This window comes from Elgaria multicarinata, chromosome 5, assembly GCF_023053635.1.
Source record: "Elgaria multicarinata webbii isolate HBS135686 ecotype San Diego chromosome 5, rElgMul1.1.pri, whole genome shotgun sequence".
NCBI lineage: Eukaryota > Metazoa > Chordata > Lepidosauria > Squamata > Anguidae > Elgaria > Elgaria multicarinata.
Window position 1 is genome coordinate 118435105 of NC_086175.1, and position 24616 is coordinate 118459720.

General features: G+C 41.4%; 1 protein-coding gene across 1 annotated transcript; it reads left to right on the top strand.

Annotated features, from left to right (window-relative positions):
- The first annotated feature begins 314 nt into the window (after positions 1-314).
- On the top strand, positions 315-21772 carry ANGPTL5 (angiopoietin like 5). Its single transcript, XM_063127841.1, has 8 exons — positions 315-413; positions 4006-4153; positions 6148-6251; positions 8186-8279; positions 9843-9943; positions 16717-16837; positions 18453-18638; positions 21300-21772. The coding sequence occupies exons 1-8, from the start codon at positions 315-317 to the stop codon at positions 21608-21610; spliced, it is 1164 nt and encodes a 387-aa protein (XP_062983911.1). The 3' UTR covers positions 21611-21772.
- The last annotated feature ends 2844 nt before the right edge of the window (positions 21773-24616 follow it).

Genomic DNA, 24616 nt, shown 5'->3' on the forward strand with positions numbered 1-24616 from the left:
ATCCCAACACCCCAAAGTAGCTCTTTTCACATTTTAATGAAGTAACAACTGTTCTACCTTAGTAATAATTGTTTTTAGAATCCAATCATTTCATGGTTTATAATTGCTTTGGGGATCAAACTAAATATAGATGACATAAAAGTAAATTTGTGTATGTTTTCTGAAGTCCGGACATAAAAGGGTTGGCTTTCTGGCTAATGTTTATGCTGTACTCATTCCTGAATTCCTAACTCAAGACTTCATCAGCTAGTGGACAGTCGTTTACTGAGGCAGTTTGAAATCCTTTGAAACCTTTTCATTTCTTCAACTCAGAGATGATCTATCCCAATGCATCCTCACTGATCTTCCTAAATATAATATTTTTCATTTGGGCTGATACTGTGTTTGGTAATGGCAAGCCATGTTCTGCAATGGTAAGGTTTGCAATGTATTACCTTGATAAATTGTAGAATCATAGACTTGAGACAGAAAAGCCTGTTTCAACATATTTTTGTTTGGGAGGGCTATTGTGTATATAGAGCAGTCACATTCCTGATGGAAAGAGCCTGATAAGATTGTTTTAGAGCAATTATTAAAGCAATTGCATTTGATTTTACAGTTGCAGAGGTAGATTAAAGACTTCACTAAAGTTTTGCCATTGACATCTATGAAGGCAGGGCTTTTTACCAGGTCATTAATCAAAGTAGAACATAGAGACATACCTCTCTATGGACTTTCTAATCTTTGAATTAGCTTCTAAACACATTTACACCAGTGTAAATCCAAAATAAAAAGTTGTGGGTTTTTTTGCACATTTTACTTGTGTAACTGGGGGTGGGGGAGAGACAACCTGATCCTTTTAATTTGATATGATTTTGCAGTTCTTTTACAGTAAATTTGGAAGTTCACATTGCATTTGTGTAGAAGTTTTGAGAACCTTTTTTGTAGACAGGATTGTATTTCATTGTTATAATGTTTCTGGCTTTAATGTTTTTACCTAAAATTGTGGAAGATCTAGCGCAGGGTCAAGGTACTTTACTACCTTTCATATGACTGGAGAGTCGCTTTGCAATTAAGGATATTTCTTAAGAGTTTTTTGGACCTCAGTCCTCCAAATACTCAACTTAAATCTGAATAGATGCCTACTTTCAGCTCTTTCTCCTCAGCAGCAGCTTTATTCTTATAGAAATGTTTCATCTAAAATGTTGTGTTGTGCACAACATGACCAATGCCAAAACTAGAAGACACGATGAATTTCTCTAGAAAGAGCCAAACAAAAGTGTGTACATGTGTGTGCATGTATGATAGTTCATTGCAGTCCTACAGAAGTACAATCCACAGCATTCAATGGGGATTATTCCCTAGCAAGCATATTTAGGTTTGCGGCCTTAAAGCTCTAAGGGTGAAATCCTATGCATGACTGAACAGAAAAAAAGTCCTACAACTCCCAACAATCCCCACCAGCTGAGATCTTCTTTCTAAACATGCAAAGGATTGTGCCTTAAATCTGTTCTCCCTTTGAGAAAAAAAGAACCCAAGGCATACTGTCTGTTTTGAAGTATGATAATAGAATATTTCTTTATATGGGAAAGGAAAGGAATTTGAAAGAAATATTTGGAAAACGAACAACATTTTCTCTGTGGCTTCAGGAAGTTGGATAGTTCAAGGCTTCAGATTTTAACTCTTTAACTTGGTTTCCAACTTTTATACTAAAAGAAGGGAAGTTTAAAAGGGTAATCATCATCATCATTTACTTTCTAAACTGAAAGGTGCTGGGTGTAAAAGCTGTGCCTTAAATGTCACATTTAGTGCCCTAGAATTCTGAGCCCCTAATCCAACATATTTAGGGGGTGCTGTGTTTTTTTCTTCTGATTTAATGACAAGAAGAATATCATGTTATGTGTTGTCTTCTGCCTTAGCTAGACTGGGCGAAATCCCGGGGCGAACCCCAGGATCGTCCCTGTGCATCCACATGACGCACAGGGGATCCTGGGATCACAGAGGGATGAACCCTCCCTTGGCGCGGGATCTTACCCTCCACTTTGGGTCCACTTTTTCCAATCTAGCTAAGGCCGAAGACAACACATGTCATGATATTTCTCTTGTCATTAAATGAGGGAAGTATTATTTAATTGATTATTTGGAATATTTCTAGGCCACTCTTCAGTAACTGCTCTCAGAGTAGCTGACAATAAAGAACACAAGTCTGAGTCAAAAATATTCTGAAACTTCCATGAACTTGTACAAGATAGTTTCATTTTCAAATTGAATCATTAAACTATTTTTTCTCATTTCATTTCAATGTATTTATTATATTTTTAATGCGCTCAATAACAGATTACATGTCCAATGGGCAGATTACGTTCAGTTAAAAGAATAAAATACAATACAAGTAGTTATATATAAGTTTAAATATAAGTAGCTTCCAAATCGTGTGAGGTATTGGTTCTCCTCTATCTGGCATTGATTAGGCCTCATCTTGAGTACTGTGTCCAGTTCTGAGCACCACACTTCAAGAAGGATGCAGACAAGCTGGAAAGAGTTCAGAGGAGAGCAACCAGGATGATCAGGGGTCTGGAAACAAAGCTCTTTGAAGAGAGACAAACATCTGGGTATGTTTAGCCTTGAGAAGAGGAGACTGAGGGGAGACGTGATAGCACTCTTCAAGAACTTGAAAGATTGTCACACAGAGGAGGCCCAGGATCTCTTCACGATCATTCCAGAGTGCAGGACACGGATAATGGGTTCAAGTTACAGTAAGCTAGATTCCAGCTTGACATCAGGAAAAACTTCCCAACTGTTTGAGCATAGAATCATAGAATAGCAGAGTTGGAAGGGGCCTACAAGGCCATCTAGTCCAACCCCCTGCTCAATGCAGGAATCCACCCTTAAGTATGTCAATGGACCCAATTATCTAGGGAGGTTGTGGGCTCTCTTGAATACACACTAGAGGCATTGAAGATGCACTTGGAGAGCTGTCTGCCAGGCATGCTTTGAAGTGGATTCCTGCATTGAGCAGGGGGTTGGACTCAATGGCCTTTTAGGCCCCTTCCAACTCTACTATTCTATGATTCTATGAAACAATACAAAGATTTAAAAGCATAAACTACAATACAAATAACCAGCAGCCCAGGAATAGATAGATATAAAGATATATAAGAGCAACCATAAATCTAAAAACTAAGTCTCTAAAATGCCTGGGTGAAAAAGGGAAGAGCTATAGTTCAGAGGTACACACATATTCTGCATGAAGATCCCAACAGAACTGAAAAGTCATTGCCTGCATAACTGCTGCTGATTGCAATGGACAGTGCTGGCCAAGATAGGCCAATGGTTTGACTCAATATAAGCAAGCTTTATAGGATCATGAAAGAGAAGGTCAATAATTATGGTGCAATTGACTGAGTCTGCAATAGTTTGCACCTGCTCGGGCCCTTAAGTTATCTTCAGAGGCCTTTCTCCAGGTACCCCAGCTAAAGGAATTTAGGCAGGTACCTAAAAGAAAGAGGGGCCTTCTCAATTGTGGTACCCCATTTATGGAATGCACTCCTCAAGAAGGCTCACCTGGCACCTATACTGTTATCTTTTTGGTGCCAAGTGAAGGTCTTCCTAATAGAGGTGTTTTTGCACAGTAGCCTGGTTCAGACACAACACAGGCAGCTATTGTTTTCCACTACATGAATGAATCATGGCTTTCCTGCTTACCCACTCATTTCTTCTTTCATGCATGCAGTGAGGAGATTGGAAGCTTTTGCTCAAACAAACCACAGTTCCCCATGATGTCCAAACTCAGGGAACTCTGGTTTGTTTAAACACTAGTGAGAACAAATGAGCATCAAATGGAAAAGCTCAGTTCTTATATGATAAGTGTGATTGCAAATGCATGTTTTTCACTTGTACAATTTAGGTGCACATTGAAAAGATGAAATGTGTGAAGTATCCCTTTGCTTTGCATTTCTCAATGATGATAATTCTTGGCTAATTCTTCACAGATTCCTTGCTCATTTTCTTCATTTGATATTGCAGGGTACTTCCACAGCAACCACTGTGGAGAAGCCAGCCAGTCTGGGAACAAAAAATCTATCCACATTTAATTCACAAGAGAAGAAAAAATGCAATGTGCCCTGTGATTTTCAAGCTAAAATGTTAAGAGAAGAAAAGCATTACATGTGTCGTATGTATATTTTTTATTTTAGCAACCCTTTCCTGTTATGCACTGTTGTGATATCTTTAGAATTGCAGTATTTAGATGGTACCCACATACTTATTTGTATGGTACTCACATACAATTATTTATATGGTACTTTTCAATGGACAGAATTCACATATTCACATATTTGTTGTATGTTCATGTGCAAAATGGTCCTTAGTAGCCATTAATAGCCTTCTCCTACAGGAATTTATCCAACATTTATCCAACAATATTTATTTTATTTATTAACCGCCTCAATCCAGAGGGAGAGGCGGGTAATAAATAAAATAATGATTATGATGATTGTGTGCACCAGTTGCTGGGGCACATGGGTGGGAGAGTGCTGTGGTTGGTCCCTGGTCGACAGCTGGTTGGCCACTGTGCGAACAGAGTGCTGGACTAGATGGATCTTTGGTCTGATCCAGCATGGCACTTATGTTCTTATGTTCCTATAACTTTCCTTTCTAGCGAGGAAATCATTATAGTTAGTGCGAACTGGATATCTTCAATGTGGTGTCTACAGGCACCACTATGCCCACAAACACCTCTTTTGGTGCATGTCAGGTTCCTTGGCCCTTCTGATTTTTACTTTTTAAGATTTCTTTTAATTTAAAAAAAGTTGAACTGTGAGGCTGGCATGCTACAAAGTAATGTAGTGCCCTCCAATGCCATCTTTATTTCCAATAATTCCTCTGGGCATCACATGGGACAAATATATGATTTGGTATTTGAGGCTCAGAAGCTGCCTCTGCCTTGTTTCTCGCTCAAGTTACTGATTTCTGAGCCTCATTAGTTTGCCTTTGGGGAAATGGGTGTTTTGTGAGTGGCCTTGCTCACCACAGCAGCCATTTTGTGAGTGTCCACTCCAGTTATGCCCACTGACCCAAAGAGGTTGAGGATTCCTCGTGTGGAGTGAATGAGCCGTGGGAACTTGTTTCCTATAGTTTCGTCCCATAGCATGTTACATTTAATGGCCCACAACAAGTGGAACCAATCACACAGGTCTTGCTTACAGAATTGTCACCATTCATACGCTGTGTGCCCCCAAAAGAGTTACTTTTGCAACTTGATAGCCACATGGAACTGTGTTGTCTAAAGGGTTCAATCACATTTTAGACCAACCTATCAGCTATACGATGGCATTGTATTTCCTCATGTGTTAAGCCCTTTTGGAAACCTAATTCATGTGAACTCCATTCCACCTTAAAAGCAATCAGACAATGAAAAAAATATACAATAAACCGCAAATCACACAATGAATACAACTCATTGTGTGGGAGTGAAAAAAAGATATAGGAAGATGGTCCACATCATTGGGATAATATGAATGAGTTCAGATTACTGACATAAAGTATTGGAAGCATTTTTAAGATTTAAAACATGTCTTAAATCCTTCCTTGCTAGTTTTGATCCTTTGAACTGGAAGTTACTGTCTGAGCTAGCACACTTCTCTGAAGTGCAACCCTATCACCAAACAACACCAGAGAATTTGATTTGAGCCTCACAAACTATCCTCATCCCAAGCTCCATCAGCTGAGCATTTTATTGCACACTCGCTACTGGGCACTCACGGATTTTCACGGGTCCCTCTCACAATGTCATCTGCCTCCTGTGGGCCTGCCGCCCTTTCTAGCCTTCTTTGTGCCACAAAAACCCCCCACACACCCCAGTAAGTCCGACTTATTTTAAAGATGGAAGTTGCCACTATCTCCTGCTGTGTGCAGGAGAAGCGGCGTGATCAAAACGGCCCACTGAATGGGGCATGTGCAGGTTGTTTACTTCCTCTTTCAAAAAGGAAATAATGAAGGACAAAATCAGGGGTGGAGAAGCAACGGTAAGGAAACACGATTCCCCCCCCACCTTGGAGAACTTTGGAGCCAACTTTCTCCACCAGATACGTTTCTGTACAATGCTCAAGAAAGCTTGATTGCATCGTTTTAATAACTTTTAAATAATTGGCATTCTATGGTTTAAAGGGAATTTGCAGAATTCTCTAGTTGAATATGCAAGAAGTACCAAGAAAATGATACGGAACATGATGGATGATCACCAATCTTCTCTGGATTATCTTTCCAATCAGGTACCAGTTATTATTATTTGCAGAATGCATTTCTTTCTGTGTAGAAGACGAATATTACTGAATAAGCTTCTTCAGCTAAACTAAATATCAAAATCTAGTTTAGTGTGTGTTGTTCATAAAAACATCTTGTACTGCAGGTCTTCAGCAGCTAGTACTTGGTTGTTCTTTACTGCTGTGCAAAGCAACCTACTGTTCTCTCTCATAAATTTTTAAAAAATAACAAAAACCCACAGTTGTGTGAATAGATATCAGGAAGCCCTTAAAGTTAGTAGTGATTCAGATGAGAGTCTTTCAGTCTCTCAACCAGAATACTCAGATCTAGTCCAGAATGTTTATTCCGTTTCACCATGAACAGTTCAGGCTTTTGAAGCTGTACTCTTTCAAAAAATATGAAATACAAACTATGCACATGATCCAGCCAAAGTTACGCATTCTTCAGTCGCATTGATTTTATTGCAAAAGATTCAGGGCCAAACTATTTGTGACGTTATTAACATGGTTTGGCCAGATATACAAGGTTTTAAAACAAACAAACAAACCCCTAGAGCAGCCTTCCTCAACCTGGGGCGCTCCAGATGTGTTGGACTACAACTCCCAGAATGCCCCAGCCAGCTGGCTGGGGCATTCTGGGAGATGCAGTCCAACACATCTGGAGCGCCCCAGGTTGAGGAAGGCTGCCCTAGAGCATGAGGTGGGTAGGGGCTGAGCCAGATTAGGACAATGCCATAAGAAGAGAAGCGCGTTATGACTTTGCAACTGCTGTGGTCCCATCAGAATTGGACACTCTGAGTTTGCTAGTCATGATGGGAGGAAAGCTCCTATTGGTGCCAAAGGGAGTTTTCCTCCTATCACGAATAGCGAGGGGGGAGGGGATAGACTGTTATCCAATTCTGAATGGGACCACAGTGGGGGCAAAACCTTAAAGCGCCTTTCCCCCACAATGCAGTTCCAATCCTTCTATGATGGTGATGTGTCTTTTTTTTTACAGAGGACAGTCCTCTATTTGAAGGGCTGTCCAGTCCACGTATGGTTTAAAGATAAAGAGCCATACGAAGGGAGAGCAGGGGGCTTGAAGTTGCCCATCAATAACTGACACACAGGCAGGAGATTGTACAACACTTCTTTCCCACTATGAAATTATATTTCTATTTACATTTTTAACAATTATATCCAAATTAGCATTTATGCATGGAAATTAGGATATGCCACATTATCTCCAATTTTTTTAAAAGCAGGGTAAAGCTCAAAGTGCGGGAGACACTCTGGAGGTTGATGACATCATGTAAAGGAACTGCAAACTTCTATGAGTGGCCAGTCATGAGCGTGCAATAAAAAACCTCATGTAGAAATACTTATATAAGTTTTTTTAAAAATGAAAGGTGCTCACTAAAATTGTGAAGGATTTAGTTTTTTATAAACCATGTACACCTGGCCAAATCACATGGCTGTCATGTGTAGATTGGCCCTCAGGACACAATCCTCAGTACAGTTACTAAGCCCTGTGGAGTTCTTTGGGACTTACTGCTTAGTAAACATGCTTAGGCACATTGGCCATAATCAGGGGGACATGCAGCATGATGACCTGTATGTTTACTGAGAATTAAGTCGTATTTACCGTATTTCTTCAATTCTAAGATGCCATCGATTGGAAGACGCACACTAATTTCAGTACCACCAACAGAAAAAAAAGCTTTGATTCTAAGAAATAATAAACGCACCCACGATTCTAAGACGCACCCCATTTTTAGAGATGTTTATATGGAGAAAAAGTGTGTCTTAGAATTGAAGAAATACAGTAGTTCCATGGGGCTTAATCCCAAAGTCATCAGAATAGGAATACAGCCTTGGATATATTTTGGTTGGATCATGTCCCATGCTAATATTTTAAGGTCCTGAGTCTGCTGATTTAAACATTCTTCTTGTAAAACACACAGGTCAATGAACTTATGAGTCGGGTAATGCTTTTAAACACAGACATGTCTAGAAAACCAGTTGATGTATTTCCTCATCGAGCTGTTCAGTCTCATGGTAAAGATGTTTTCTCCCTAACTTTTATAGTTTCTCGTTTAGCTCTGTAATGCTCCTGGAAAGAGAGTGGAAAAATAATAAAGATGGGGGAGTGAAACTCTTTGTGGTTCCTAATTTTGCAAGAACACATAAAATTTGGTATCCCACCCCCACCCCGCGCAACCTCAATATATTACAATGTTGCTGTTGTGAATTGTTGTGTAGAATGACGTTTGTCATGTAAGGGCTGATTCTTTGAACTGCTAATTTCCTTCTTCCTAATATCTGTGGCTCCTTCACGACCCCTGCTTCCTTAGTTTCAATCCTGTGAATAAAATTCAGCCTAAGAATTACCTATATTTTCCCAAGTATTAGAGCTAATATTTTCTATGGCATTTTCATGACCATATGAAAAGGAGGACAGGGCTCTTGTATCTTTACAAGAGTTCTATACAACTGTTAGTTGTATAGAAAAGGGAATTTCAGCAGGTGTCATACATCACCTGGTGAAATTCCCTCTTCATCACAACAGTTAAAGCTGTAGGAGCCCTGCCTTCTTTTGTATCTGGTCACTCTAGTATAGCTCCTGCAGCTTTAATTGTTGTTAAGAAGAGGAAATCCCTACAGGTGCTGCATGCATACAAATGGTACCTGCTGAAATCCCTTTTTCTACACAATTGTTAAAGATACAAGAGCCCTGTCCTTTCCATATGGTCACCCTAATTTACAGCGATATTATTCAGAAGAAAGCCCTACTGTGTTCATTGGGGTTTACTCCCTAGAAAGTGGATACAGAATTGCAGCCATTAGAATCCAAAATGACTTCCAATCTTTTATGTGCTGGGTTATATAATTATTTTGTATTACCGTCAGACATTGAATTTAAATATATATATTGTAAAATACTCCAGAACTTATGAAGGACTGTATAAAAACGTTTGAAATAAATACATAAATAAATCCCAGATCAATCTATTAAGTAGTATGACATTGAAAATTTAATTTTCCAGGCTACTGAGAAGCAATGAATGCCCAGGCCTTTACATTAAAACCTTTGCTTAAACAAGGAGCGTTGAACCTGAGTAGGGTGACCCTATGAAAAGGAGGACAGGGCTCCATATCTTAAACAGTTGTATAGAAGAGATAAATTCAACAGGTGCCACCTCTATGCATGCAGCACCTGGTGAAATTCCCTCTTCATCACTACAGTTAAAGATGCAGGAGCCCTGCTCTCTTTTGTATTTGGTTATGCTAGGCAGGGCTCCTGCAGCTTTAACTGTAGTAATGAAGAGGGTATTTCACCAGGTGCTGCATGCCTACAAACGACACCTGCTGAATTTCTTTTTTCTATGCAAGTGTTAACCATAAACACTTTCCATATGGTCACCCTAAGTTTAAAGGGGAAAGTGAGTGTCAGAGAAAAGGTTAACTCAGACTGCAATCCTATACCCACCTACCTATTGAAAAATGGGATTTACTTCTCTGTAGACATGCATGACAGTGCAATGCTGAGTGTCTCCTGTTGATGTTTTTTTTCTTTTAATAAAGTTGTAACTGAACTTTCTCGGGTAACATGTCCTGCAGGTTTGGATTGCAGTGATATTAAAGATACCATTGGCTCCGTTACAAAAACTCCAAGCGGGCTCTACATAATCCATCCAGAAGGCTCAAGTTACCCCTTTGAGGTAATACACATTTTTCATGTTGATTATTTACTTGAGGAATGTTTCTTTTCTTTTCTTATGTTGTCAATAAAGCAATCCCAGTCTCTGCAGCAGAGGTATAATTTTGACACCTTCTAAGTTGCTACCAATATTTTTATTCTAATATGGGGGTATATTGTCCTATTGGAAGCACGTTGGAAGAGAAGAAATGTATTCTAAAAATCTCCACATTGTACCAGTGACAAATGACTTACTCACCTCATTACCCATTTTATCTCTTAGTGTAAATCAGAACTTTATTTTATTTTATTTATTTTATTTCTATACTGCCCAATAGCCAAAGCTCTCTGGCTGGTTCACATCCATCACCTTGTGGTCCAAATTCAATTTTGGGGAAGCAGTCAGGGGCTTCACTACAGTAGTGGGTAGGGCCAAAGTAGGGTGACCATGGGGGGGGGGGGATCTACACTACTGCTTTAAAACGCTTTATAACAATTTTGACAACTGTTGGGGCCCAGGACACACTGCATATACAGTTTTCAAAACATTTTCAAAGTGTTTTAAAGCGCTTTAAAAGCAGTTGTGTAGATCCCCCCATATGTTAAAGCTGCAGGAGCCCCGTCCAGTTTGACCAAATACAAAAGAGAGCAGGCTCCTGCAGCTTTAACTGTTGTGATGAAGAGGGAATTTCACCAGGTGCTGCATGCCTACAAATGACACCTGCTGAAATTCCCTTTTCGAAACAACTGTTAAAGATACAGGAGCCCTGTCCTCCTTTTCATATGGTCATTATAGCCAAAAGCAAAGGGGGTAGATAAGTATATAGAGTATCTAGAATCTCTGTATCCTGCTGTGGTATTTGTAATTGCAGGAATTTTAATGAACAAATTGGAACTAATGATTTAAGTTTATATGTCTATGTCCATCGTGTTCCAGATCTGGACACGTTTGGGGATCTGGACAGTTTTCATGTTTCCAAGGGGGTAAAAGGCAAAAGCGAGTAGGTCCAAAAATGCCAAACATAGCAGCATACTGTGTTCAGATCTGGACACCAAGCTTTTTGACAGATTCAAGTTAAATGGAATGAGTTCAGAGAAGGGAAATAAAGAATACCAGGGGACTAGAGAGCCAGTGTGGTGTAGTGGCTAGAATGTTGGACTGGGAGTCGGGAGATCTGAGTTCTAGTCTCCACTCGGCCATGGAAGCTCACTGGGTGACTCTGGGCCAGTCACAGACTCTCAGCACAACCTACCTCACAGGGTTGTTGTTGTAGTAAGGACAAAATGGAGAGGAGGAGGATTATGTACTCTGCCTTGTGTTCCTTGGAGGAAAAAAGGCGGGATATAAATAAATAAACTAAGCTCTGCAAGGAAAGATTGAAGGAACTGGATATGTTTTGCCTTGAGAAGAGAAGGCTGAAGGAGGATATGATAGCCGTCTTCAAGTACCTGAAAGGCTGTCACACAGAAGAGGGCCACAGTTCTCTCTCATCCAAGATTGTAGGGCATAAAATAACAAGCTTAAGTTACAGGAAGGCAGAATTCAGTTGAACATCAGGAAAGGCAACAGCCAGACAATGGAACCAACTGCCTAGGATGGTGGTGGGCTTTCTGATGCTGAAGGACAGCCATCTGTCAGGGATGCTTTAAATTAGATTCCTGCACTGAGCAGGGGCTTGGATTCCATGGCCTAAATGGCTCCTTCCAACTTTATGATTCTATGATTTCAACCTTTTAGAATGGAGGGGGGACTACACAAAAGCCAGAAAACCCCTAAGCGATTGATGGTTGGGAAGGGTGACCCTATGGAAAGGAGGACAGGGCTCCTGTCTTTAACAGTTGTATACGAAAGGGAATTTCAGCAGGTGTCATTTGTATGCATGCAGCACCTGGTGAAATTCCTTCTTCATCACAACAGTTAAAGCTGAAGGAGCCCTACTCACTTGACCAGATACAACAGAGGGCAGGGCTCCTGCACCTTTAACTGTTGTGATGAAGAAGGACTTTCACCAGATGCTGCATGCCTACAAGTGACTCCTGCTGAAATTCCCTTTTCTATATAACTGTTAAAGATACAGGAGCCCTGTCCTCTTTTCAATATGGTCACCCTACGGTTGGGAGAAAAGAGCATAGACATCTAGGGAACCCCAGAGGGCCAGATTGGGACCCCAGGAGGACTGGATTTGGCCCCTCGACCTGAGGTTCTCCACCCCTGGTGTAAATGTAGTTAGTTACATGCACTGACAGCGGCACCACATGTTGGAAAGCAGGTGAGCCCAATGCTGCAGAAGTCCTCATTTTTTTCTTAGGGGTTTCAAAGACTTTCTTTCCCCCATACTAAAAACTAATGGGTATGATTCAATTCCCACTGGAATGAACAGCAACATTACTACTTATTTTAATAGATTTGGGGTGCAGTCCTTGGAAACCAACAGTCCTGGAATACCTAGGACTGGTACTGTTCACCAACGGCTTCACTGCTTCCAGCTGTTCCCCACCCTGTTTTATGCAACCTTGATAGTGACTCATGTTCTAACCCCTGGGCCTGCTGCCTTCACATGTAGTTACTCCTTTAAATTCATGGCAAAAACAAAGATTTAATACGTGGCTTTGCGTCTTAGCTACCTTGCGATTTTGCAGCCGGCAATGCCTATCAGAGCCGTGCACACAATACTTATTCCAGAAATATGAACTAACACTCTCTCTTGAGTTCAATCCCTGCATTGTTGCTTTCTGCCAGATCAGCCTTGTGTGACTAATAAAGACCAAGAAAATGTGCTTTTAATTAGGCAATCCAGATCTTTAGGATGAGGACTGTGTAGAGAGAACACATGAAATAAAAGGTGGGTTGGTGCTCACAGGCTAAAAGGGTACTTTCAGAGCCACAAACGTTTTGAAATTAAGAACACGGTGCTTTCCTTAGGTATACAATTACTGAGCCTTCAAAAGGCCTCTTTATAGAAACTCTAGCTAACTGCTCAGTGGTATGATAGGTGGGGTGGAAAGCAAGTGAGGGAGAAGGATCCTGCCACAAAAACAGGGGAGCGGGGAACGACCCTTTTCTCACCCTTTGCCATGGTGATGTAGGGTGGCCACTTATGCATCACCAAAAAGAAAAAAAAAAGAGGACAACAGAGGTTACAGATTTGCATCACATTTACATATGCTAATTTATATATATAAATGAAATTTTAGAAACATGTATAATTTAAATAGACATACAATTTAATAGTGGGATGACTGTGACTAGGTGACCTGTGTACCTGCCTGTTCAGTCTGTTGTCCAGGTGCTCATTGTTGATGGGCACCTTCAGGGCCCTTCCTGCTCTTCTTCTTCTGGTTCTCTGTCTTTAAACCAGTTTTGGATACAATAGCATAAGGGTGTGCAAGGGATACCCTTGCACACTGCTATGCTATATTGAGCAATAAGCATTGAATTAAGGGGGGCATTGAGTAGGGATCCAGAGGGGGATCCAGACACAGTGGGAAATAGTTCTCTGCCTGCTCTCCAGTGGCTCTGCCACTGCACTGAATCATAGAATAGTAGAGTTGGAAGAGGCCTATAAGGCCATCAAGTCCAACCGCCTGCTCAATGCAGGAATCCACCCTAAAGCATACCTGACTGATGGCTGTCCAGCTTCCTCTTGAAGGCCTCTAGTGTGGGAGAGCCCACAACCTCCCTAGGTAACTGGTTCCAATGTCATACTGCTCTAACAGTCAGGAAGTTTTTCCTGATGTCCAGCCGGAATCTGGCTTCCTGTAACTTGAGCCCATTATTCTGTGTCCTGCACTCTGGGAGGATCGAGAAGAGATCCTGGCCCTCCTCTGTGTGACAACCTTTCAAGTATTTCAAGAGTGCTATCATGTCTCCCCTTTCATCTCTCCCCTCAGTCTAAACATGCCCGGAACTGCTCCCCCCCCCCCCCCCGAGAAAGCATCGTTGCTCCCGGCAGCAGGAACAAAAAGGAATCTCTCTGCTGGGAGAAGCAACCCCTCAGCCACTAGGCCTCTGCTGGAGCTTATGATACTTATGACTGAGTATTCAATAAATGTTCACCTTTTAAAAAATAACAATTCCTTGGGTTCACACCCTAATGAAATGTGCTGTGCACGCGTATGTACGATAGCCTTTCAAAACAGAGGACACGTTCAAATCGATGACTATCTTCTGGGGGCGAGGGCACTCAAATAGGGGACTGACCTCTGTAAAAGAGGACCCATGGCCACCCTATAAGTGGTAGCAGCATCACAACTATCTTGAGCTAAGGCATAAACTGAACAAGAAAGCAAACTTCGGCAAAGGGCTGTAAATAGTAGGTTTAAGCAAATCTGTCCGTTTCATTTTCTCCTGCATTAAAAGTTTTTATACCTCAAATGCTTTCTCTCCCAAATTTTGCTAATTTTGGTACATTCTTATTAACAAAATTGTCACCTTACCCATCTGCACCGGCCAAATTCAATAGGAAGGTACAGTTATTCCTAGCATGGTGAGGACCATACTGAGCACGCATGACATACAGCTGTTCAGGATGATGAGTCTGCCAGAAAAAAGAGGTGGCATCTCCAATTAAGCAGTAACGTGGATGAATACATAGGGATTCAATCCAAATTTTAAGATCAGAGCACTCAAAGCCCTGCATCTAGTTGGACAAACCTGTCAGTTTTGGTTTCTCCCATATTTGATTTTTGAAATAACAATGATGATAATTTAACTTCAGTGTTCCTTTTTTTAAAAAAAAAAAGTTTCCAACGTTTAGGAATTGGTGCCAATGTCTACAGAAGTTGAAGTCATCAAATAAGGAGACATATTTGCTTGTAACACTGGCCAAAGATCAAGAACCAAGGGGAAAACATGGTTATATAATATGTAATAATAACCAAAGTTGAAGAATTAACAATGAAAATAAAATCGGGGTAAAATTTCAGATTTCAAAAGTATCTGAAGAAAGAGATGTGAAAGGTGTGTGTGTGTGTGTAAGCGAGGGAGTAGATACAGCAAGGTCCAAAGACCAGAGAAATGGCTGCTCCTGAGGAATAAAAGGTTGTAGTATGGGGTAGGAGTGGGAAATGCTCCCACGAACAAAGTACCCACAATTAAGATGATATTTTGTTTTGCTCTGTAAACGGTGTGCTGCTCAGCAAGGGTATTTGAGTGGGGAAAGATGAATGTTCAACGGATAGGGCACAGGTGTGGCTGACACAAATGAGGAAGAAAAACAACACTGCAATCAGGATTTATTTGCACTACTTTGGTCTCCCCTTCCCCCAATCCCTGTTTTATATTAACGCTCAAAAGAACAAATAGGATAATTATGTTTTAATTAAAAATAGATTAACCATGCAAATTATTTTACCTATCGAATCGGTATGTTTGAATATTGACCAGTCTTAGTTCTTTTCTACACCAATCATGAGGACCGGGAGGGAGGGGGGAGGATCTCGCGATATTCTGCTTGGGAGATCCTCCACTTTGTCCACATGCGTGCACGACATCCCGGGAGGAAGGAGGCATGTCGCGTCCGCCATTTTCTTTTTTTAAAACAGATGATGAGCACACTTGCATTCCAACAAAAAGGTTAGTAACAAACCCCCCCCCCCCCAAAAAAAAACAATCCCACTCCCCAGTGCTCCTCCCAATAGGCACGGAGCACCCGAAGAACTCTGTGCCCTGTGCCTGTTTCCCTCCTCCTCGCATTTACTCACAAGGAGGCAGGACAAGTCGGGATGGGCGCCCACACATCTCCCGTGATCTCAGGATGATCCCAAACACACGGAAAGAATCGGGTTTTCCCAGGGAATATTTATCCCTGGGAAAACCAGTGCTCATTCCCCCTTGCCCCCGGGAGTCCCTGTGCATCATTTGGATGCACAGGGACTCGGCGTGACCAGCCAGGATTTTTGGGCTGGTGTAGACACAGCCTTAGATTCCAATCTGGTACTACTTGCCAGATTAAGCAACATTACTTTTCTGACACAGGTAGATCTCCTCAAACTAAAATATGTATCTGCCACTTATAGATATGAGTTTTCACTATGAATTCCAAGTCTAGGGGCCTTTCTCTGTTACAAACCATAGTTACACAGGGTTGGACATAACTGATTCTAGGAACCATAGTCCTTCATTTCTGAAATTGGGGACTTTTTAATTCAAAATACTACTCCAAAAACCACAGACACAGTCATGGTGTGATCCAAACCGACATTTTCACCAGAACTGATGACTCATGCTGTGATGTCTAGAGATATTTCAGTGTGATCTGGAAGCTTGTGACATTCTGTCCATTAAAAATATCCACAGCTGGATCTGGAACTGGCCCAACAAGGCTTAGAAAAGTGTCTGGGAATTGTGTGTACGCTGCATCAGCCCAGGCAATTTTCTTCTTAGAGCTGATAAACCAGCCAAGCAGTGCTTGGAGCACAATTGCCACATTAGCCAAAGAGGATGACTGTCCTTGGGTTGATTTGCTGAACCAACTGGAACATTGAGAATTTCAGATCCAGTACAATCGCTCCACCACATCCCCTTCTTAAATAGATCAGATTTATTCAGCCGTTCCAAGTTCTTTTCAGAGATTTCTTTAAACTAGGAAAATTGCTTTCCTTTAAACAAAAACTGAGAATAATTACTAACATCACCTTGCCAAACTGAAAATCAAACATCGTACAAATCCATATTTTGCATACCAAATGTTGGTTTTTGTTCCATGGTGGGGGTGTAGGTGAAAGAAAACCATATGTCAGCTTTATTACTAAGAGGTTTTTAATCAAAGGATTTCTCCGTTTTATTCGTTTTAGGTATTATGTGAGATGGATTTTAGAGGAGGGGGCTGGACAGTGATTCAGAAGAGAACTGAGGGGACAGTTGAATTTCAAAGGACGTGGTCTGACTATTTGGATGGATTCGGTGACCTTGCAGGTACCAATTTTATGTGTGAAGGGTTGTGGGAGTGTGTGTATGCATGCACTTGCCACCTACTCGTCTTTTTTAAAGTCACCTCAGCCCAGCTAAGTTGCACATACACATGTGATATCCAAACAAGGGTGGCACGGGTGGAATCTCACCCAGTTCAGCAACTGGAGGTGAAATGTTATTCTATTTATTTATTCTCACATTTATATCACACACCTTTTCCTTCAAGGAGCCCAAGGAAGTGTACATTATCTCCTCTTCCTCTCCATTTTATCCTCAAAACCTGTGAGATGGGCCTAATCTACACCAAGCAGGATATTGCACTATGAAAGTGGTATATAAAAGGCAAGAGCCACACTACTGCTTTATAGTGGTATTAAAGTGCACTGACAACTGTTGGGGCCCATTGGCACATACCATGTAGTGCTTCCATAGTGCAATATCCTGCTTGGTGTAGATTAGGCTGTAGGCTAGGCTGAGAGTCAGTGATTGGCCTAAAGTCACCCAGTGACCTTCATGGCTGAGTAGGGATCAGAACCCAGGTCTCCCAAGTCTGAACCACATTGGCTCTGATCGGCTGTAGCCTTGGAAAGAGTGGTGCTGCTGATCTGGATGTATTTGCGGAGAAGAGGGATGTAGTTTCTGAAAGGGTAAGGAGCTGAAGCAAGGGAGATGGGAGGTTCGTGTCAGGATAATTATATTGAAAGTGGGGAAGTGTTCTCTCATAGGCCCTTTCTACACCTCCAGGACTTCCGGGAGGGAAGGGGAAGGATCTCACGATATTCTGCTCACGAGACCTTCCCCCTGGATTCACACATGGCGCGTGACATCCCTGGAGAAAGAAGGGATGTTGCGCCTGTCTTTTTTTTAAAGGGAAGATGAGTGCAATTGCACTCCAACAAAAAATGTTATTAAAAGAAAACCCACTCCTGCTCCCTCCCGAATGGGCACAGAGCGCCTGAAGTGCTCCATGCCCTGTGGCCATTTCCTGCCTCCTTGTGTTTACTCAATAGGAGGCAGGACAAAGCAGGGGCAGGCAGCCACACATTTCCCGAGATGGTCCCAGGACCATAGAAAAAACAGGAAACCCCCATTTTCCGCTTTCCTGGGGTTTCCCCAGGGTAGGCCCCAGTTGTCCCCAGGATCCCCTGTGCGTCATTTGGACGCACAGAGCCGACCCCGGGGAAAACAACAGTGTAGAAAGGAACACACACATACATACATACACATACACATACACATACACATACACATATATACACACACACACACACACACACACACACACACACACACCTTCCCTGCCTGCGAAATTGCACGGTCTTTTATCTCATCCAATAACATGGACACAAACCACAGCCCCAAATATGCATATGAACTTTTACAAAGAAATCCATGCAGTAAAATGCTTGGACATTTCTCACTGCATGCACAGAATATTTCCCAATTCCACTTGTTGGAGGGGGCAGATTTCGATCCTGCTAAACCTGCACTCGAAGCTTCAGATCGTTATTGAGGGATTTTTTACAGAGCGTTTTGCAGCAAACCGACTGAGGGTAACCCAGAAGCGGAGAAGCCTTTGCTTCTGTTCTTTGAATGTTTATTTAAAATCTGTTTATAGGGGAATTTTGGCTCGGGCTCCGAAAGATTTTCCACGTAGTAAACCAGAAAACTGCCAGCTTTATGCTCTACGTCGGCTTGGAATCTGAAGATGACACGTATGCGTATGCCTCATATGACAGCTTTTGGTTAGAGGATGAAGTGTGCTCCTTTAAAATCCATTTAGGACGTTATTCTGGAAATGCTGGTAAGATCTGGATGCCCAAAGCAGGTCCTGCAAATGGGAGAATGAGATGACAAATAATTTCTCTGTGAGTTGTATATTCTAAAAGGGTTTTGCTTAGAAATGAACTATGTAGGCAATTGAACTAGAACTCCCCCCTTTTTTTTAGCCATCCCATCTCCTTTGTTTTGTAATGGCCAAGTTCCACCAAGTGGAAATCTTGATTTATTTCGATGTTTCCACCAAAGCAGCCTCTCTGGGTTTCATGTAGTTTTGGGGATTTAGGTAATGTGGATGTTGGCTAGTAGACATGGGGTGAGTAACCCAAAAAGAAAAAAGACCACAAGCTTCCAAATAATAGCACTTAAAATTTTACTGAAGAAATGTGCTAATAGGAAAAAGGCTTAAAATTTTAATATATACACACACCACACACTAAAAACCATATGAGAAATAGAATAATAAAACCAGGGATTAATGGATCCAGCTAACCTCAGTAGATTTAGTAGTGCCTATTTTAACTACGTCCTTTATCTAAGCAATATCTTACAGTCATTGGTCCAAGTCTGTCTGAACAAGTTCTCCAGTTCTAACAGCTCTGCCTCTTCCTTCCCTTTAGTCTCCAGCCATCTTTCCTTCCTCCTCTCTCTCTTTCTTCCCTTAGGCTTGTATCTTCTAAAATTATTCTTTCTTCTTCCAGCTTCAACAAGCCATAAGGTTAATTTTTTGTTCATTTCTGCAATTTTAAGCTTCTATTTCCTGAGTTTAAAAATCTTTTTTTCTTTTATTCTGACCTTCTGTTGAACTTCATAATTTCCAAGCTTCCTAAGCCAAACTTCCTGACCATTATATTCTAACTAAACTTTTCACATCTAAACTATTAGTCTTTTGGCTAAAACTGACACACCCATAAAAACAGATTTAACCCCATGATACGCTAAAACCAAACGAAATACAAAAATAGAGAACAACTGTGTTCCTTCACACCTGTTCAAACATTAAAATATTTTGAGCCATTTCTGATTACAAGAGGATATTGAGAATCCCTTCAGCATCTGATGTATGTCCAAAAATATACTGAGATGGACCAGTGAATGTGAACAATCATGAAATATCAATGACTAGTGTAATCCCATAACTTCAGATAGTTGCTGAATATGTGTCGGGCGCCCAGCTTTAAAATTGTCAGTAGCCTCCACCACAGTTTAAGAAGGATTCAGATTAATTGGAATGAGTTCAGAGAAGGATAACAAATATGATCAGGGGACTAGAAACTAAGGCCATTTCTACACCTGCCTTTCCCCCCTGGATCATCCCTGTACATCCAAATGACGCACAGGGGATCCTGGGAGCAGGCAGGGACGATCCCTCCATTTCCCTGGGATAATCCTTAGGTGTAGAAAGGGCCTCTGTCCTATGAGAAAAGATTGAAGGAACTTTGTATGCCTTGCCTTGAGAAGAGAAGACTGGGGTGGGGGATATGATAGCACTTTTCAAGTACCTGGAGGGTTGTTACAAAGAAGAGAACCACAACCTATTCTCTATCATCCAAGGCTGTAGAACACAAAATAACAGGCTTAAGTTAGCGGAAGGAAGATTTTGGTTGAATGGCAGAGCAGTCTGACAGTGGAACCAACTGCCCAGGGAGGTGGTGAGCTCTTGGTCACTGGTGGTATTCAAGCAGAGACAAGATTCCTGCACAGAGCAGGGGGTTTGACTCAGTAGCCTAAATGGCCCCTTCCAACTCTATGGTTCTGTGATTCCATATTGTCAACATTCAGTGTTGATACATCATGTAATATAATGCTATCTATTCCTGAATTTGAAGTAGAAATGCCCATGCCTATGAAAGCCCATAACATGATAAAATGGTTAGTCTTCAAGGTGTGTCTTGCAGCCAGCTGATCTTGTAGCGTTTTCTCTCCCCTTAGCTCAGACTCAAACCTGTGTATAACCTCTTAAAGCACATAGGCAAGGAATTTGGGGAAATTGAGGTGCAATCAATTCCTGCAACTAGAAGTTGGCTGCCAACATTGTTTATTTCTCAAATGGACTAGACACCCGAGACTATAATGATAGCATAGAGCCAGGTGGTAAAGCAATGTGGTTAAGCCAGATATTTCAGTAAAATCTGAATAAGAAACTTTACATGCCGTTCGATGAAGAGGCACAATGGTGCAAAGGCAGAAAACAAATTAAGAGCTCACTAAAATGCTTAGTCAAAGGCTCCAAGAATGAACTGTTGACCAGGCTGCCAAACATTCTTTTCTGAATGCCTTCTCACTGGGCAGCCAACATAGTCCCTGTCAAAATCTATACTTTATCTGTTACTTGGTCTCCAAAAGCCAGTTCAAACTCTAACGGTCTTGTACTAATTCTGTACAACGCTCCTGCTCAGACTTGACCCGTTCTCTTCTAGAAGAGAATGATAGTGTAGCCATCAAGAACATATCTGAGTCGACTAGCATTGCACTAAGTTTGCACATACATACCACAATTAATAGAACGTGCTTGGTCAGTGTTGTTTCCTTTTTCCTGTTCGAGTGTATGGTTTGCAATCATTTGGAGCGCTGATTCAAAGAACCAAAATGTTCACAAAATGACAACTCAAGTTATTTAAACCAAGACCTTGAATTGTGATCAGATTAATCCCTTCCCCCCCTTTTTTTTGTTCCCATAATTTAGGTGATGCATTTCGGGGGTACAGAAAAGAAGATAACCAGAATACATTACCGTTTAGTACATTTGATGCAGACAATGATGGCTGCAATCCACTCTGCTCACTTCAAGAACAGCCTGTAAAGAGCTGCAGTAACTTTAGTGAGAAAACAGGCTGGTGGTTCAGCCAATGTGGTCTTGCAAATCTCAATGGTATTCACCGGGTCACGAGGAGGATGCTGGCAACAGGGATTCGGTGGGACACCTGGACAATGGATGACAAACCAGTCAAAATTAAATCGGTTTCAATGAAAATCAGAAGAACATATTTCAGATAGTTGAACAATGTATCTCTTTCTGAAATTAGTCTGTGTAGTAGCTCATCTCAGATTGAAACACACAAAGTTTTAGCTTAGCAGTCCATTTATAGAAACGTTAGAGGCATTTTGCACACCACATTACTTAGCAATTGCACTTCTCGGTACCACATAATTATACTTCCCCGATGATGTAGCTTTACTGGTGATATTTTCATTTCACTGCTGGATGTCATCAAGGGTTTATCACATTGGTGCTCTCATTCCATGGACTGGAAAGTTTTAAGCATGCTCTCTTTAATTTCAGCTTCTTCAGTGTTACAAATTGCCTCTTCCTTACCTTTAGAATGGGTCAGCAGTTCTGGAAAACACCTATAGCTGCACTAATTTTTTTTAAAAAAAAAAACAATGATAATTTAAGAGAGGGGACTTTCACAAAACTGGACACAGATTGCTGCAGAAGCTATTTTAGTAAATCAAAGGGTATGTAGTAAATTTGAATCTTAGCTTTTGCAAGTGCACGGTACACTCACTGGCCACCCAGCTCTAAGATGTAGCCAACAAGGTGAGGAGGACCTATACATAGCCCAGCTGCCACAGATGAGTAATGGCCAAAGTGGGGGAAAGTGCTCCATGGAGATGTACACCATGTATTGATCTGGGGTTCTGATTCTGATAGGTCCCAGTCAAATTAGATCCTTTTGATTACCAAGATGGAATAAAGCCACTTGTGCAAAAGGATGACAATTAAATGATAGAAAATTGATGCAGAATAAATATGCAAAGAAAGCTCACACCTCTCCTCAGCCAATGAGGCTGTTAAGGCTGAATGTCTATCTGAGTCACCAAGACAGATGAGGGCTATTCCTAGAGTTCTCCAAGCTGGTAGTGTGCACGTTGCCCCTTGGAACGAGACCAATGGACAGAGCCTGTGGGTTTGATTTTATAGGTATTTCCTTCTAAATTCAGGAGCTGACAGGCTAGCATCACAGCCCGAGAAATGAATTGCTTTTTCTATGAGAGGGAGGCTCCAATATTCCAACTCATGAGTTGTGAGAGCCTCCCAGCTCATGGGTGTGACAAGATTTTATTCCCTATCTGAAAAGGCTGAGGTAACCAGGCATATGTACAGTTGTTGACATATGGAACTTGGTACTAATTAAAAATATATGACAGGCCCATCTAAGGAATGAGCCCTATTTTGTTAGTTAATGCCTGCTTACTTAGCTATAAACCCACCAGTTAATGCAAACTACACAGGTCTCTAGTGCCACATAGGAATGCTATGGAGTCCACCTTTTTGCTCACTAACAACCTCACTACACAGCTCTATACACAGAGCCTGCAACTGGTAATTTTGTTGGTCCAAGCTGCCATAGAATATTAGAACTATTTGGGGATTTCATTCTGATCTACAAGGAGTCCATACTTAAACAGCTTCCTAAAATATCATATCAGAGCCTCCCCTTTAGCTGTCGTAAATCACTGGTGTTAGTCAGCTAAGCAGACTGGGAACTTCAATAAACAGTCTGTGGTTGAAAGCCAAAAGTATCCGTCAGAAACCGGGTCAAACAATACTGGGTTCAGGAATGCGCCAAGGAGTAGCCAGAGTCTGGTCCAAGGTCAGGTTATGTTCAGGCAAGATCAAGGCGCTGGTATGCAAATGACAAAGATGAAGCACCAAGAACAACAATTACTTCCAGCACTGCTCAGTGCTTCTGGCTTGCCTCTTATAGGAATGTTGGTGATCAATAATTGAGGTCAGCTGCAGTGGCCTGAGCTTGCCTCTGCCTGTTTCTGTGACAGGCCACCACCCAAACACTCCCAGGCTCAGCTGTTCCTCCTTTCAGCTTAATCCCTCAAACTGAAGCACAACACTAGCCTTGACAGTCAGTAATACTTAGTCAACACTTATCTCTGTACAGGAGGAGTGTCTAACCTCAGGCGCACAGGTCAAATCTGTCCCAGTGCTCCCAATCCACCCCTCCAGGGTTCCTCAGATGGACACCCCCTTCCCCTGGGCCCACCCCCTTTCCCTAACCATCAATCACTTGGTGTTTTGCCAGCTTTTAAAGCAATTCAACCCAACCCAATTCTAAAAGATTGAAATGCCTCCTATAAGGCTTAGTTACTGTCAATAAAAGCTAAGCTGGAATATGATGGTACTTTTGGATCTTGCTCCTTTTGCCTTCAGTCTTGCCATCCACTGGAATGTGACCCCTGAGAGCTTCTCTGATTTGGCCTTCAGGCTGAAAGAGGTTCAGCACTCCTCTATGGCAACAGCCAACCTCATGTACTCCCCCTTTCTCAGAATGATTCCCCCAAGGATGACAAAATGTCATTGATGGTGGCAGGAGTCTACGGAAATACCTAGCTGTGTTCTCAGTTGAAAAGTGGTATTTTGCCAAGCAACGAGGCTTCGGGGAGAATAGGGCATGAACCAGATTTGAAGGGGGGGGGGGGAAACTTGGCTTCCAAGATGGTTTATCAGATGCATGCATATTGCTCCACAAAAAAGCCAGCTGTTTGCGGATACACACTTGTTTTGCCATCTAGCCAGATAGACCGAAAGGGCATGTAAACTTATTTTAAGTGTACCTCACCTACCATGGGAGTGGGGAGGGGAGAGAAAAAGGATAAACTTAATGTAAAATTGCCTTCCTACAGATTCCTGAAGAATGTATTTTTCAACGATTTATGGCCTGAAATGGGTACACTTATAAATAAATAAATAAATAAATAAATAAATAAATAATAATAAGAAGTATGGAAATAGAGAATGAGTATTGTTTGATGGTTTAATAAGTTCGGCTTTGCACTTCTTTCCACAAGATTATGTCTTTGACTATGCTCCAGAAGGTACCACTGATTTGTTTAGTATTCTAGCCCTTGAGATACATGCATAAAATATGCTTTTTATTATTATTACCAAAGTTAGGAGCACAATGAACTGCTGATATGAAAAGATACTGTTATATCATAATATTTGAGAAAATGTTATGAAATAGGAATCACTTTTCGCACTAT

Bases quoted from the DNA above. Each gene is read 5' to 3' on its own strand.
- ANGPTL5 (XM_063127841.1), top strand. From the start codon at position 315: ATGATCTATCCCAATGCATCCTCACTGATCTTCCTAAATATAATATTT. The intron at 4,154-6,147 runs GTATGTATATTT...TATGGTTTAAAG, and splicing joins AGAAAAGCATTACATGTGTC to GGAATTTGCAGAATTCTCTA. The intron at 16,838-18,452 runs GTACCAATTTTA...ATCTGTTTATAG, and splicing joins TGGATTCGGTGACCTTGCAG to GGGAATTTTGGCTCGGGCTC.